General features: G+C 37.3%; 1 protein-coding gene across 6 annotated transcripts in view; it reads left to right on the top strand.

Moving 5' to 3' along the window:
• Window positions 1-15,845, top strand: part of CTNND2 (catenin delta 2) — a 646,153-nt gene that overhangs the window by 327,755 nt on the left and 302,553 nt on the right. For all 6 annotated transcript variants that reach the window (XM_039714844.1, XM_039714847.1, XM_039714842.1 and 3 more), the window contains 2 exons: window positions 10,919-10,953; window positions 11,450-11,566. In XM_039714844.1, the coding sequence (XP_039570778.1) occupies window positions 10,919-10,953; window positions 11,450-11,566 (152 nt within the window). The remainder of the gene's footprint in view (window positions 1-10,918; window positions 10,954-11,449; window positions 11,567-15,845) is intronic.

A 15,845-nucleotide genomic window follows, 5' to 3' on the forward strand; every position in this document is an offset into this window, starting at 1 on the left:
TTCAGCATCACTAGTATGATATCTGTAAGATATTTTCTTCTTAATTCTAAAAAAAATATCCTTTTACTCTTTAGAAATATTAATTTTAATGCCTGCATATAATTTACTAAAATACAGCATATTTCTTACATCTGTCTTTGCTAAATGTCTGACCTATGAACCTACTTTTACTTGTGTTGTGTCTCCAGTGTTGTATTTATTCTGGTAGGCAATGAATAATGGAAGAAATATTATTTTCATAGGGAACTGATTCTTGTTTTCCCCTCTGCACCTTAGTGGAGAAAAATACAGAATAAAAAGGCTCTGTGCTTACAGCAATGCTCCCAATCTGTCTAAAGGTTACATTTACTTTTTGTCAGCTTGCATTAATATAATTTTAGTCATTTTCAGTAATAAATGTGTGATTAAAGGTTATCCATATAGCTAAATAGCTGTTATTACCATGTGCCATTTTAGTTACTTGGATAATTTGTCAACTCTATATACAAACAGACAGTTTACAAATAAGAACTTTCACTCCTGTTGTTAAAATTATAAACCAATAGCAATTTTTCATGGGTTGATCCAGCGGCTTATCACCCGCCTTACAGACCCAATTACCTTTACATTCATCTAACATTTTAGGTTAGAAAGTAGTTTTCTGTTGCCTTTATGTTCATGCACTGAAATGTGAATGTAGCATTCATCAGTTCTTACAACATTATTCTTGGTACTGGCGGCTTCTAGAAAACTCTATTGCCTGGTGTTTCTGGTGGTATCAGTTATGTGTGGGTACTGCTCTGTAACAATCATCAGTTTGCCAGCATCACAGATTAAGGTTATTTCAAATAGAGAACTGGAGACACCATCCTGGGCTGTCCTCCAGTTCCTTGAAGCTGGAACTTATATCAGCTCTTTCTAATAAACTTACTAAGCAACCTTCTAAGAGCAGAGTGAGTATCGTTTTGACACCTCAACTCCAATTGCATGGGATTTGCTGCTTCCATGATGTTTTAATACCTTTTTCAAAGTTCCATCAAAAATTTCAGTGTCCAGCTTGAACTTGTTTGTCCTTGTCCCATATGTGCTTCTTGACTATTTCTTCTGTTCTTCAGCCTTGCTATATATATTATAAAAGCCAGGTGTGCTCCCTTCTCAGACTTCAATTCTTTCATTTAAATTCACTAATCTTCTGACTTTTATCAGTCTTTATTTTCTATATTAATAAAAATATAATTAACTGAACAAGTGCTGAACAGCAGAATACTGATGGAGTCTCCCACGTGCCTTGCTGCATTGTGTCCAGGACAGTACTTTGAAAGTAGCCCAGCTTTAAGTGGGGACTGGACCAAATGTTGCCTTAAAAAAGATCAACAAAATCTTCCCTGCTTCCTGCAGGAAAAATCTTTCCTGCTTCCTGTTTCATGGGAGTGTTTCATGTTCACACATCTGGTGGAGAATACAGAAACAGAAGACAACCTATAAGGTATAGATGACTGCCATGCAGTCTCTTCAGTGCCAAATGCAGACAATGTATTGACATTGAGACTATTCTTTGTTAGTTACAGGGGCCTTCTGACCACTGTGGAGGCACAGTAGGAATTTGCTTCTTGGCTCCAACAGGCATAAGCTGCAGGCAAGGAAGTAGCTAAATACAAAGAAGAAACATCCTGGTTCTGTATTTTCTTCTGTAGAGGGGAAAAGAAATGAAGAGAAAAGGAAAGTAATTGTTTACAACTAAAGAGGTGAAGGTGAGGAACCTGTGAAGGGAGGTTTCGTGGAAGCAGCTGAGTGAAGCTAATGCGAAGAGGCTGTAAGAGAGAAGAATTGGGAAGGGCTGTGATGTGTGATTTCACACAGTGACAGGCTCTGTGTGTGTGTTGGGAATTTCCTGCATGGAATACACTTTCTTCAAGGTAGAGGCCGTCTGGCTTCTGTCTGTTTTATTTCCCTAAGGAAGTGCTGAATTTAAAATGAATCATCCCTTCACAACATTGAGAACATCCCTTTCTATTATTTACCAAGGACAACACAGAACAAATATTGTAGCTGAAATACTCGTATAAAGTGTGATCATACTTTACATAATTTACCTAAAACAATGGTCAGCATGAGGTTCTCGGCTTGAGCTTCATGTTAAGAATTAACTCTTTTGCAGAAGGGGTATCCTTGTGCAATTTGTTGGTATTGAGAAGAAGAGGAGCTTCATGTTACTAGTGCTGTGTCTTTTTTACCTGCTCTAGCAATTAGCTGTCCCTAGGAAAAAAAATACTGCAATATCTTCATTTACAGAAGTGGGTTTCCTTAAAGGAATTTCATTTACATTACAACATGTTTATTTGGAAATGAATGTTATGGTACCAAGGACCAGACCCAAAAATACACTGAAAAAATGTGTTGTAATCCTTATTTTTAGGTGACTCTCCACACATCCATGGTTTGAGTTACCACCCAAACCACAGTGCTCATATAATGCATAGGGAACTATATGCCTCAGAAAATAATTGATCTCATATTCACTGAATGTTTCTTATCCAGCATCAAAGATAGGTTGTTTAAGGCACCTGTAAAGAAGAAATTCACCCTCACTCCTTGATCTTTAGTACCTTTTTCTGCTCCACTGGGAAAACACCTTTCCTCAGTGCTACTGTCTGCACACTTTCCCTGAAGGCATCTTTCAAAACTTGGTGTGAAGAAAATGTAGCTGTGGTGGTGTCTTTTATAATGGAGCTTCTTAACCAAAATAATGTATTGCTTTCTATACAGAATAGAGGTTGCAATAGGAAATACAGGGAACAGAGCCCGATGGTTACATTGAACTTAATCACTGCTTTGATTTATCACAAAATTTTATAACTGCTTCTATCACATTGTGCGCAAGCGCTTTAATAGCTAAACTTTTGGAATAAGAGGGAGGAGGGAATGAAGAAACTAGACCTCATTTTATCTTTTAGGGCATGGTACTGTTTTTTTTAAAGCATGACAACCTGTATGCTACTTTTTGTACAATGTTGTCAATAAGGCATGCTTGAAGAACACAGTTTTTTGGGTACTGATAGGCTGTGGTGTGATTTAGGCACCAGACTGCTCTGTTGCCTTAGGGCAGAAATGATTCTATCTCTCCACTATTGATTTCTCTAATTTGCCATTTCTGATTCTACTTTAGATGCTTGTTGGGTTTGGATCAGATCCAAATACCACCACTGGGACTGAAGGAATATCACAGTACACTGCTGTCTAAACTGCTTTGCTGTGTAGAAGCGGCAAAATTTAAAATTTAAGATGGCTGATCAATGAGCTCATTGCTCACTGAGGAGGTGAAGGAGGGGCAGAAGAGCTAAGCTCTTCTCCTTGGGATCCAGAGACAGAGCACACCTGGGAACAGTTCAAAGTTGTGTCAGGGGATGTTCAGATTGGGCATGAAGGAGCATTTCTTTACCAAGAGGGTGGGCAAACACTGGAGCAGGCTCTTAGAGACGTGGTTGAGGCCCCAAACCTGTCAGTGTTTAAGAAGCTTTTGGACAACGACCTTAATAACCTGCTGTATAACCTTCAGTCAGCCTTGGAAAGATTAGGTATTTAGACACAATGGTCATTGTAAGCCTATTGCAACTGAAATATTCTAATTCTCTGCTCTTCTAAATGTGTTCCTGTGTAGCTATGTTCAGTTTGGGAAATGAGCTTTTTTCTCAAATAAAAATAGGTTTGATGCAAACCAGAAGAACTAACAGTATTAGCAGAAATCCAGCCTTGAGCTAATTCATTCTTATTGTGAACCATTATCCTTTTTCTTAATTAATTAATAATGGGAAATTACAAAATTAAGTCATTTGGTTTGATTTTGGCTTTTCTAAATAAGAACAGAAGAGTGGCTGTATTGATTCAAACCCAGGGTCTATCTAGCCCAGTATCCTGTCTGGAATGGGTAAGGGCATGAAAGGGACATCAGGGGAAGAGTGAGAGCAATCACACAGTACTTGTTTCCCTAATGTTGTTATTGTGTCCACGTTTAAAGTTAAATAAATACACAAAGTACCTATTGCCCTCTAAATTATTTTCCTTAGAACAGCAGAGCTTCAAAGGCTTCCACTCTGAAGGAATTCTCTGTGTTCACTGTCATGCCAGTTCTGTCTGCTGAACTGAAACTAAAGGGAGCTGGCTGGTTGCAAGGGAAGTAGCAAGTGTTCTCTCCCTAGGTGACCAAGTTCATTCAAAACTGAAGTAAATGGGTTTTGGGGGTTTGGTCTGTGTGAAATTAATTCAGTAACAAAATAAAATTTACCACGGTTGATGTTCTTGTAGACCATTTCAGGAGTGATGGTCAAAACCTACAGGAAAACAGGCTGTGCTATGCTTTGTCCATTAGATAACAGCCTCTGGCACCTGCTTTACAAGCCCTTTAGCAGTGCACTGTGTGGAATGCAAGGCTGCTGCTGCCTTTCCATGCATGCTGTGTACTTGAACAGTGTTCTTAGTGGTGTACCACCTGAACTTCAAATCACTTTTAAATAAGAAACAGAACAGTTTTATTAAGCACAATCAGCATAGGGATATTGAATATAAATAGGACTGGAGCACTTTAAAGCTTGTTTTTTAAAGGAAAATAATGTCAGCAAATTTCTGCAAGTATTAAATGCAGAGGAAAGCATTGATTTTTGAGACCTGTTTGGAAATTTGGCTACAAATATTTCCCTCTGTCATTGAAAAGAAATACAAAACTTTCACAGCACAGCCACAAAGTTCTGCTATTGATTTCATAAAACCTAGGGAATAACAATCATTTTTCTATGAAAAAAATAGACAGTTTTCTTTCCCTGCAGGAACTTGAAGCTAGGCTGTTCTAATAAAGGTGGGAATTAACCACCTGAATGGTTTCCTGGCATCTACAGCTAAGAACTTTGTCATCATTTTAAAGTCAGTTTGAAATTTCCAAGGTACAAGACAGCAGCCATCAGTTAAATATGTGTGGGTTTGTGGGGGTATTGTTTATTTGTTTTGGTTTGTTGGACTGTTTTTTTACATTTTCCAGGATCATTGTAGGGAATTGGATGAGGTTTGTTGGAACATCAAAAAAAGGACTTCTTGATAGGGTAGCCAAGCTGATACCACAGCTGATTAATAGAGTGCTATTCAATATTTCAGAAAGCCTACAGTGTTATATTTATAGAGGTGAAGGGAGTGCCTACCAATGTCATAGATTTTGATGCTATTTTTAATTGGGCTCAAACCCCAAAAGTTGCTCTTGAAGCTTGTTTTTTACTATGGCAATTTATTGAAGGAATGGTACTTTTTTTCAGGATTATTTGATGTAAAATTTATTCTTAGGTTGTTTTTTTCCCCCACCAGACAGTTGATACTAAAAGTTGTTTACTATTTTGCAGATAACCTGAAATGTACTGCTGATTTAAAATCTCCTTCTCTTTTGCTTTAAATTGAATATTAGTTTTTCAGCCTCCTTGCTTTTTGTGAAATGCTTCTGGATCTTTTTTCTTCCACAAAAAACAAAACAAACAAACAAACAAACAAAAAAAAATCAGTGAGACACTATCTGCCCGTAATTATATACAACAATGTTTGTGTAGCTCCATTGTAGAAATAATTTAAAAGATCATGTGCTGATACAACTCCTTGTAAAATCCTTTCATAGCTTTTCTACAGAAGTGTTATATATAATTTCATTAATTGTTTTAGAAAACAAGAAAAATATTTTGGTGTAGCAGATAGCTATAGCACTTTTTCAAAAAAATGAGTGACAACTGTAAACGGAATGACTTCACACAAAGGAGAGGCACACAAACATTTCTTGGATAATTAGAGGAATACAAAAGTGTGAATTCGTCCTGGCAGCCTGTATGCAGGCTCAGTGATAAACAAGGAGTGTGCCAGAAACAGTGAATGAAAGAAAACCTACCTCCCTTCCCAACAAGAAGTGAGTTTCTTTGCTGTGGTGCTCTTCTGAGGAGAGCAAGGCAATGAATAACCATAACTGCTTTGGCCTGCTGTGCATGTGCACTGATGTATTTTGGTGCATGTGATAAGAACAATGAATTTCTGCAGGCTGTATAGTAAATACTATTGCTGTAGAAGTGTGTGCAGGACAGTGGAGCTCCTACTTGCTGGTTGGTGAACCTCTCAAGGCATTCCTCTGAACTGACCCTGGTCTCACATTAGGCCATGTAATGTCTAAAACTAAACCCAAGTGATGCTGCAAGTACTGCTGTGGCCAGGTAGTGTGCAAAACATGTCTTAGCCCAGGGTTTGGTGTAGCTTACCTTTGCCTACCATTGTCCCTGCTGCCAGTGCCACAGGCACACATCCACCTTCCAGGAGTTCAGCTGAGTCCAAGGTGCCCTTGCTGCTTCCCAGCACCTGCTTTGGAAATGAATCTTTGGGTGTTTGTACAGGCCCTAATAGCAACACAGTCTGAAGATGTCTCAGGTAGCTTTCCTTCTGCCAAAATATTCACCCCACCTCTGGGTTACCTCCCTTGAGGAGTTTGGTTGCTTTTATGGAAATATGGCTGGTGAATGTTGTCCAGGAAAGCATTATTTTGGTGTTATATGGAGCATTCACTGTTACACCACCAAAACGCCTTTTGACTCCTGTAAAGTGCTGAGAGAGGCATTTGATGGTCTTCTATAACTCACCTTGCTACACAGGTGCTGGCTGATCTAATCATGGTGGATTTCTATCAAGTCCATCATGAAGGGGCACCCACTTCTTGTTTAACTTGATTTGAGGCACAGGAAAAAATTAAGGCTCCCTGAGGCCTGGTTTGTTGCTTGTTTAGGGACAAACTGTAGGTCAGTCTGGGATTTTTCTATTTGTGTCTGAAAAGGGATAAACTTGATGTACAGTGCTGCTGGTAATACTCAGACATCCTCAGCTGGCTGTAGAAAATCTGTGTTTTTGCAGTGCTCCATGCTGCTGCTGTGCCCTCGCTGTGCAGAGGCAGTAGAGCTCCCCAGGTGATGCTCCCCAAAATGAGCTCCTTACAGCATGCTGTGCTCATTTACCTTTCACCCTACCCCAAGGGCATACACAGAGGGTTCTCACTGCTTTGGTGCTTTTATGACATTCATGCAGAAATGGGAATGTGTGAGTTCAGCTGGAATCAAGATGACTGTTCTGTGGATATTTCCTTTCCTCATTCTTGCCTAGGGAGGTAAACCAATTTTTACTGGACTATCTCCTTTCCTAGGTAGTTATTAAAGCTAAGGTTTCAAGCACAATGTAGTGCATCCTTACAGAAGATAGGTTCATTAGCTTAAATATTAACATCAAGAACCAAACATACAACAATATTCTTTTGTTTAGTCAAATGTTTTGTTCATTTTTTTGGTGTTTAGCATTATCTTCTCATTCTTAAGTTATTCAGCTTCCTTGTGATTTTCCTTCAATACACTGAGTTTTCCAAAGGCAGTATAAGCATAGAAGAATCAAGTTTTGCATAGTTGAATACTGATGGAGGATTCTTTCTATAAGTCAGGTAGAATTAAGTAGAACAGTAGTCTTATTTGTACCTAGAACATTTGAAGTATAAACAGGATGCAATGACTACCAAAAATAAAAGAAGAATAAATAAATTACAATTATTCTTTTGAGTTTAGGTTAAGGGACTTAGTAATTCTAACTGCTTGAGTTCTCAGGTCAGTCATTTTTTATGCTAGAATTTTCTAAGGCTATACTAAGGTAGTTCTGGTTAAAATTCCTTCCTCAAACTCTTAAGGTGGGCTCAGGTTACCATAGTTCAGAACAGCTTGATAAAGAGTTTTATTGCTCATCTTCCTCAGTCAAAGTTACTAACATTTGCAAACTTACAATAATGAGACATAGGAACATTCGGAAAAGTGGCTGCTAATGCATTTTTTCTTCATAAAAAATATGAAGCAAAAATCCGTTTTGCTGAACATGCTGAAAAAATTTCTTAGGACAATAATTCTGTTAATTATTGGATTTTTGTCTTTTCATGTGTTTGATGTAACTATACAGTCAATTGTACTGATCCCTCTCAGCTGGGAAACACCTGAAAGAAAAGGATAGAAAAGGGTGCCATTACACTCAAGTGGATTTGGCATAGTTGTGTGACAGCCTAAAGGCTTCCTGCACAAACAAGTCAGGTTGCTTCAGTCAGGAATCTTTTTCAGGCCAAAAGCAGGGGAAGTTCAGTTAAAAAAAAAAAAAAAAAAAAAAAAAAAAAAAAAAGGAAAAATAAGGAGTATTTAGATTAAAACTATGGCAAATTCCAATAAAGTTTTCTAGTGAAACCATTTAAATGTTTGTTTGCAAGGCTCTGGCATTGGATTGCAACCAAGAAATGGCAGCTTGAATATCCAAATATACTGGATTGTTAAAAAGCTAAAGAACATGAATTTAACTAAGGAAAACAGCACTCTTTCTATACCAGAATATACTGATATCTTTGTACGAGTAAATACAACTTTAATAGAGAATCATAGAAATTTTATATTGGAAAATACCTTTGTGACCATCAAGTCCAACCATTAACCCAACACTGCCAAGTCCACCACTAAACCATGTCCCCAGGTGTCACATCTACACATGTTATAAAATACCTCCAGGGATGGGTACTCACCACTGACCTGCTCAGCCTGGTTCATGTTCCACATGTTGAATGAGAAGGTAGCATTAGGATAAAAATTCTGATGGTGGATCTGCAGTCATTACTCTAAAAGCTACATTATTTATTGAAAGACCATTACAGTGCTGGTGAGGAGAAGCGTGACTAAAATTGGAAAAGACAAAATGTAGTGAAAATTCATTGTGATCCTGAGATTAATATGGATACTGTACAGTGTTTCTGTGGAAGTCAGACAAATTATATTGGGGATTACTATGAATCAACCACAAGAGATTAATTTAACATAATGACCTTTGTTACATTTTGTACAAGTTTGCTACTTAAAAAGGAATAAGCTGGAATTCCTGGAAGTGGTAATTCACTCTTTATGCATGACCTGATTTTCTTTTCTAATTTATTTGGATGAGGTGGCATAGGCTTTTACATCATTGTGTTCTTGCCAGCAACATCTAGTAATTCATTCTGCCAGCAAGAATGCCACCTGAGATATTACCTTTTTTTTTTTTGGCTGGTGAGGTGATATCTATCACAAAGAAATCTGGATAGTGGAAGAAGGACTTTGGAATGGAAAGTAGTACATTACTTATTATGGATTGTGCTAATTACAGAAAGGAAGATTGCTCTCAAGTCCCAGTGTGTCAAATGAAGCTGCAGTTATTTAGTACATTTGAAAATCAGACAAAAGGAATGTAAAATTTGAAAAAGTGTTATTTCAAAAAGAGTCACTGTCTCTAGTCACCACTAGGACTTCATTTCAAAGGTAATTTAAATTAAAGTAATTTTGCACAGTTCAGCACTTTGCAGTTATTATTGTTTGTCTGAGGACTCTGGAAACACTTATCTTCAATATTGTTAATTTCAGTGGACTTGAACGCAAGAATTTTAGTTCACTATCTCATCAAAGGCCTGGCTTCTTAATCTATAACATCTCACTACTGTGAGTCAATATAAACCACAGACCATATATATTAGGAAATTTATGATGATGTATAGATTTGAACTTGCCATGTTAACATTTATGATGCCAGGTAGAAATTAAAAGTCCTTTTAGAACTATATTTATGTAAATTAGACATTACTTTTTTTTTTAACACTATCAAATCTGGTAAATAATTTGCACAACTTCTTTACTGTAAAAATAGACCTTCACAAGGAAGCATTTAATTTAATTTACATTGCTATTGTTCAGAGTATAGATAGTAGAAGGTATACTGACATATTAATAAATGATCCAGCATCTGCTGGGAAAAGGGAAAACAATTAGAGATTTTAATCCTTTTATTCATTCAAAAGATCATTTAATCTCAACATCAGAAAATAAATTTAAAAAAATATATTATTGTTGGAAAAGTTAAAATAATTTCAGTCTTTGTTGTTTTGGTTTCTTTTTTAACTTATGGATGCAACAGATGTTGTTGTTCTCCCTTATAAGTATCTTACAAAAATGTACAGAAACATCTTTCAGTCATGGGTGTAATAATCAGTTCACTGTTAGCAAAAGAATGGCTAGTACTGAGTAACTTCAATCCTTTTTGTATTCTTGGCATATGAGGAAGATCTATATTGAAGCATAAACAGAACATGCCTTGGAGGAAAGTGTAGTCATTGCCTAATTGAATATACAATTTATTTTATCATTCATTTGAATGTATCTTTCATTTTATTGGGAAAAAAAACCACAACCTACCTAACCCATCCTCTGGTGTGCATGCTCATTATTTTAAAATTAAGACCTTCTGTTGCTTAAGTGCTTGTACATAGAAGCACAAACACATCTAAATTTACTCTCCTGTGTAGGCCAATTGAATTAACTTGGCTGCATATTTGAATAATTTAAAAATGCACATAATGATCAGTGGAACCAGGAATCATACTCATAATTTCTTTCAGAAATCACATGTAACTATTCACTTGAGAAAGCAATTTATAATTTTCTTTATAAACATGGAGAATCAGACAAATGGAAGGATCCAAAAAGTTGAAGAATGCTAATGTTTTTCTGAAATAGTGTAGTTTGTATATCAAAATCAAGAAGTCAATTTCTATATGCATGATTCAAATTACTTGATAAAGAAATAAAGATGCTTCCCTCCAGCTGAGTGAGTGCTGTACAAGTCATTAATTAAATATATATATATAATTATATATATATTATATATAAATATATATATTATATATAAATATATAAATAAAATATGTATTCTAAATACGTTTTTTATTCTTAAGTGTGTTCTTCTCTTAAATCAGTTCCTTCAGAATAGTTTTATATCTGTATATTCATGGCACACTACAAAACAATTTAAATAAAAATGATCACTTTTTTCTTTCTCTTTCTAGTTCAACAGAAGAGCAGTTTCACTGGCAAACACAAGGTAATGTACCTATCTACAAATATGTATTACTTACATTTTCTCCCAGAAAGATAATTTCTACCTAAAGAAGAGGGAGGGGAAAAGCACATTGATGTATGTGGAGGTTTTTGTTGGGGTTTTTGTGTGTTTTTTTCTCTTTGCTAGTGTGTGAAAATTGTACTTAAAAAGTAACAGGATCTGGCAAAAGTTTTTAGGGTTGACAAAAAGTACACTGAAACTAAGTAGAGTTTTGAGAAGAGGCGTTGCTAAATGTGTCTCTGGCTTATTTTTCTATTGGACCTAAATATTCTCATTTTCCTTTTATTAATCCAAGGCCGTACTGTCAAAGGATGGCACAATTTTCAGTATGGCCAGCGTCCTGGGAATGTCTGGCCTGCATTCCTTCATCAGATGTGAATGCTTAGTCACATATAACTGTTTTGGGTTTTTCTGTCTTGTATATTGCTTTACCTTTTTGGCCTTCTTCTATGTTTTTATGTTGTTAATTTCATTACAGATGGTCAGAAGGATATAGAAGATGAACTCACCACTGGTCTGGAGCTGGTGGACTCCTGTATTAGATCGCTGCAGGAATCAGGGATACTTGATCCACAGGACTATTCAGCCAGTGAAAGTAAGTTGCTAGAAATATGTTTTCTAGAACCCCAAAATTTCTTGCTTTAAAACTGAATGCATGTCTTTAAGTACTGCTAGTTGTTTGAGGGGAAAACAAACACATTAAATATATTTTAAGGAAAATATTTTCTAATTGCAATGTTGCTGTGCTATACTATAAGGTCATGTTTCAAAACTTCAGCATCACCACCATAAAAACAACATGCAAACAGCAATTTTTCACTATCCAAAGGTAATAATATGAAACATACTGGGTGGCTGTGAGGAAGTCTGATGGTAACAACTTGGCCAGGTAGCTGGTAACTCCTTACAACTAAAATTTTCTTGTGGATACACAGACAGAAATAAGTGAGCTTAAAGATGATGCACAGAACAGCAGCTGTAACAAGAAAGGTGAAGTCTTTTCTCCAAGGTTGGCTCACTGGTCACTTACCAGCCATTCTGTTTGCGGAACTGTGCAGTGAGTGGATGGATTGCTGGCTAGAACCAGCCACTGGGGAAGTGAATCAAGGCTACACAACATCAAAAGTTATCAAGGGACATGCCACTCAATGTGTTTGTAGAGCAGATGTCTACCAAGAGTTGTGCTCATGAGTCACACCGAGACTGTTTTCCAGAATGTTAACTGGTCTGTTATCAGATGTAGCACTAGAGAATGAAAAAGCAGGTTAATTCCCTAGTTTCCTTTCTTTTTTCTTAGGCTCCTGTCTCATATTCTGTCCCCAGCTGCCACATATAAACCCACATTCACTTCCCTGCCTCTGCAGCTCCTGACACTGGCTTTGCTTTTTTTTAGTATTCCTCTACATCTCCTTCCCTCTTGCTCAGTTGATCCCTGCTACCCAGTACCTTCTGACTGAGTCACATCTTTGGAGGTGGCTGCCCAAATTCAGCTTTCTTGATATCAAAAGGGAAAATCTCCCCTTCACCTGAAAAGGTTGATGAACTTTGACAGCCACCTTCTTCAAAGCATCTCTAGCAATGACAAGTCATCACCTGCAATATGGTCATCAGGTGACAAAAGGAAGACATTGCGCATTGGGTGCAGAATTTTAATTTGCCAGAACACTTTTCATTATTGTAAAACAAGGTTTGCTGTCAAATTCAAGCTGACAATCCTGGGACAGTAGAAAATTTTTCATTTTTCATGTGCACAGGATTTCTAGTGTCACTAACACTTTTGTTATGGTTTTGCTTAATCTGGACACAGTCTGTATGATTGACATCTGTTAAAATGTTGCTTGATCTGAACAAAATGGGAAAAACATGATGAAAGAATGTAAGTCCTTGTTTTTTCTTCATTTCTGGGTGAAGAGGAACAAAACAGACTAGCATGATAAGGATTGCCTTCAAAATGATTCTATGATAGAAAAATGAAATGGATAGATGGCAATAGAGGAGACTGAGAGCAGAGTGGGGCCAGCGTGTATGGAGAGCTGCCAAAACCTGGCTTAAGAGATGGAAACTAAGAAAAAAATATTGGAGAAAGATAAAGATAGTACATGGAATGAAGAAAACTAATACTAAAGACATTTCTGAGGAGCATCACAATAAGCTAAAGCACAAATAGGAATGCAGGTAGATAGAAAGAAGAATAAAGAACATAGGCAAATGGAAAACAGTCATGGAGAAGAGGAACAATAGAGATGGATTTGTAGGGTATCATCAGGAGAGGAACTGAGGTTTGTTGAAGCAGGAGGTCCATACAGAATGTTGAAAGCTGAGTTTGCTTGGCTGGATGATTTGTTTGTGGGAGCAAGAGCTAGGTGTAAAGAAAGGGAACAACAGGATGATGAAAATGACAGCCAAGAAAAGGAAAAGTGGTATCGTTATGGACAGGACAGTTACTGTCCCTAAGAAACATAGGTTTGGAGAGAACAGGCAGGTGCTCACAAGGAAGCAAGCTTCCCCACAAGGCTGCAAGCTTGATTTTCTGCATTGTCAGGAAATATTTATAAAGCCTTTTGTCACAGTGCCCTTATTCCTCTGCTCTGGGCTCAGCTTGTAATAAAACTAGATTGCTATTTGCCATTTATGGGTTTAATTAAGAATCAGATCTATATGCCAAAGCTAACAGTTGCAGCTCTGCTAATCACTCATAAATATAATTAGGATGTCATATACTGGATTTTTTTTTTCTGGTTTGGGGGTCTTTTTTTGAATTTTGAGTACAATGTTACAAACACATCAGACAGGTAAAATGTTACTGTGTTTTAAAAGTCAAAAGTACAAAAGTCAAGATTGTCTGCACAGCAGAATTTGAATTTTTTATGAATGCATTAGAAAACAATTATTATCATACCCTTTTTTTTACATTTTCTGTCCATGCCTCATTTGCCCTAAGCTGAATTTCAAATTGCAACAGCACACTAGAGGGGAGAGTGCTTCTGACTTCTGTAAGCAACAAGTAGAACACACATACACAATGAAAACAAAAGTCTCATATTTACTTAAAATTTTATTGTGTCCCTGCTTTGTGTCCTAAAGCTTTCCTGTTATAGTTGTGAAATAATTCAAAGTATTTTCTGCTGATACATAGTTTTAGGTGTTCCCAGTTAGGTGTGCTGAGAACAAACTGTTGTAACATAACACTGTTGGAGCACAGTCTCAAATATTTGAAGCATGATATAAAAAGGAAGTTTAAAGCCCACTCTGTAATGTCTCAAACACAGTGTTTGCATTTCCTAGACACTTCAGTTCTTAATTCTTTCAATTTTTAAACAGGAAATGAGATCTATAGAAATGTCTCACTTTTCAGGTATCCCAAAAATCACCATTTCTGATGTATCTGAAGCAAATATTGAGTGCTGTAGAATTATCCACCAGGGTGCTATTTTTTTTTCTTTGTATTGAACATTTAAATGTCTCACTTTTCAGGTATTCCAAAAATCACCATTTCTGATGTATCTTAAGTAAATATTGAATTTGAATTGTAGAATTATCCACCAGGGTGCTATTTTTTTTTCTTTGTATTGAACATTTTTCAATGGAGACCTGATGTGATGCAGTAAAAAACACAGAACCATTTTGCATTGTGTGCACTGGCCGTAAGGCAAGGAAGGAGGGGAAGAGTGATGACTCAGAAAAGGAAGCTTAGTCTGGCATTTTCTAACTTTTGAGCTCCCAGTTTGACAATTTTACTTATGTTTACTTCTCTGCAGTTTGACTGCAAAACTGTATTTTAAGTAACAAGACTGACTCTGAGGAAAGCATTTCCTGCCTGCCATGCATTTGAAGCAGATTTTGTTAAATCATCACATGAAAGCCTGCTCCGGTGATGTGACCACAGCTTCCTTTTCTGAACTGTGTGCACCTAGTCTAATGACTTAATCTATCAGTAGCCCTGCCTTTGTAGAGGATTAGTGTGTCTCTACTCAGAATCTTTACAATTTGGTTTCACGCACTCTGATTTTCTCAGACTTAGTTTTAAAAGTCGTCACATAGCAGTGAGCTGTTATAATACTCTAAATCCCAAACATCACTTCACATGTGCTATTCCTTTAGCAGAAAATAAAAGCCATGAAAAAAAGGCTAATGAGACAAGTCACATGAAAGGGGCTTACACAGGAGGGGTTCTGTATTGCTAATAGAGATGCTCACTAATTGTCTTTACTGAGTGTGAATCAGTAAATGTAAAAAAACCTTAAGTATATAAAACTTCTTTATTTGGTGAAATGAAAGCAGAGTGATCACTGGTTCTAAAGTAATTATCAGACAGGCAGATTCATAACTGCTGCAAGCTCTCATACAAACTTCCTGTGGTGGAGCTGACCCTGGGACAAGGTTATACGCAACCAAGAGGAGCTCTTGCACTGTCCCCCACCTCTTTCTTCTGTCCCAACTCAGTGCTAGCTGTCTTCCTCAAACCATGTGCTTCCAGCTACAACCAACAGACAGAGAGTCAGGAAACTTCCAGAATTATGCAAGAAACTGCATCTGACTGGAGCCCTGAGCCTGCAACTCCATGGTCCAGTTCCCCATACGGCAGTGATTTCTCGTTATGTCTGCGTAGCTCTAGATCTGACAAGACTATGTCACTCCAGTTTACATCAAACATGTCAGAAGTTTGTGGCCTCAGAGAGGCATTCAGCCTGTCCTGAGTGTTCCTGGGGATCACCAGCAGAACAACAGTGGTCCACACATCCCCTCAGTCCCCGAAGGAGGGCACACACAGGCTCCTGCTAGTGTCAGTAGACATCTGGCACAGAGGGTCCAGGGGTCACCCTGAGCAGTCTCAATCCATCCTCCTCCCTGCTCTACATTGCTGTAACACCCAG

The sequence above is a fragment of the Passer montanus genome, unplaced genomic scaffold, assembly GCF_014805655.1.
Source record: "Passer montanus isolate IOZ18808 unplaced genomic scaffold, ASM1480565v1 scaffold31, whole genome shotgun sequence".
NCBI lineage: Eukaryota > Metazoa > Chordata > Aves > Passeriformes > Passeridae > Passer > Passer montanus.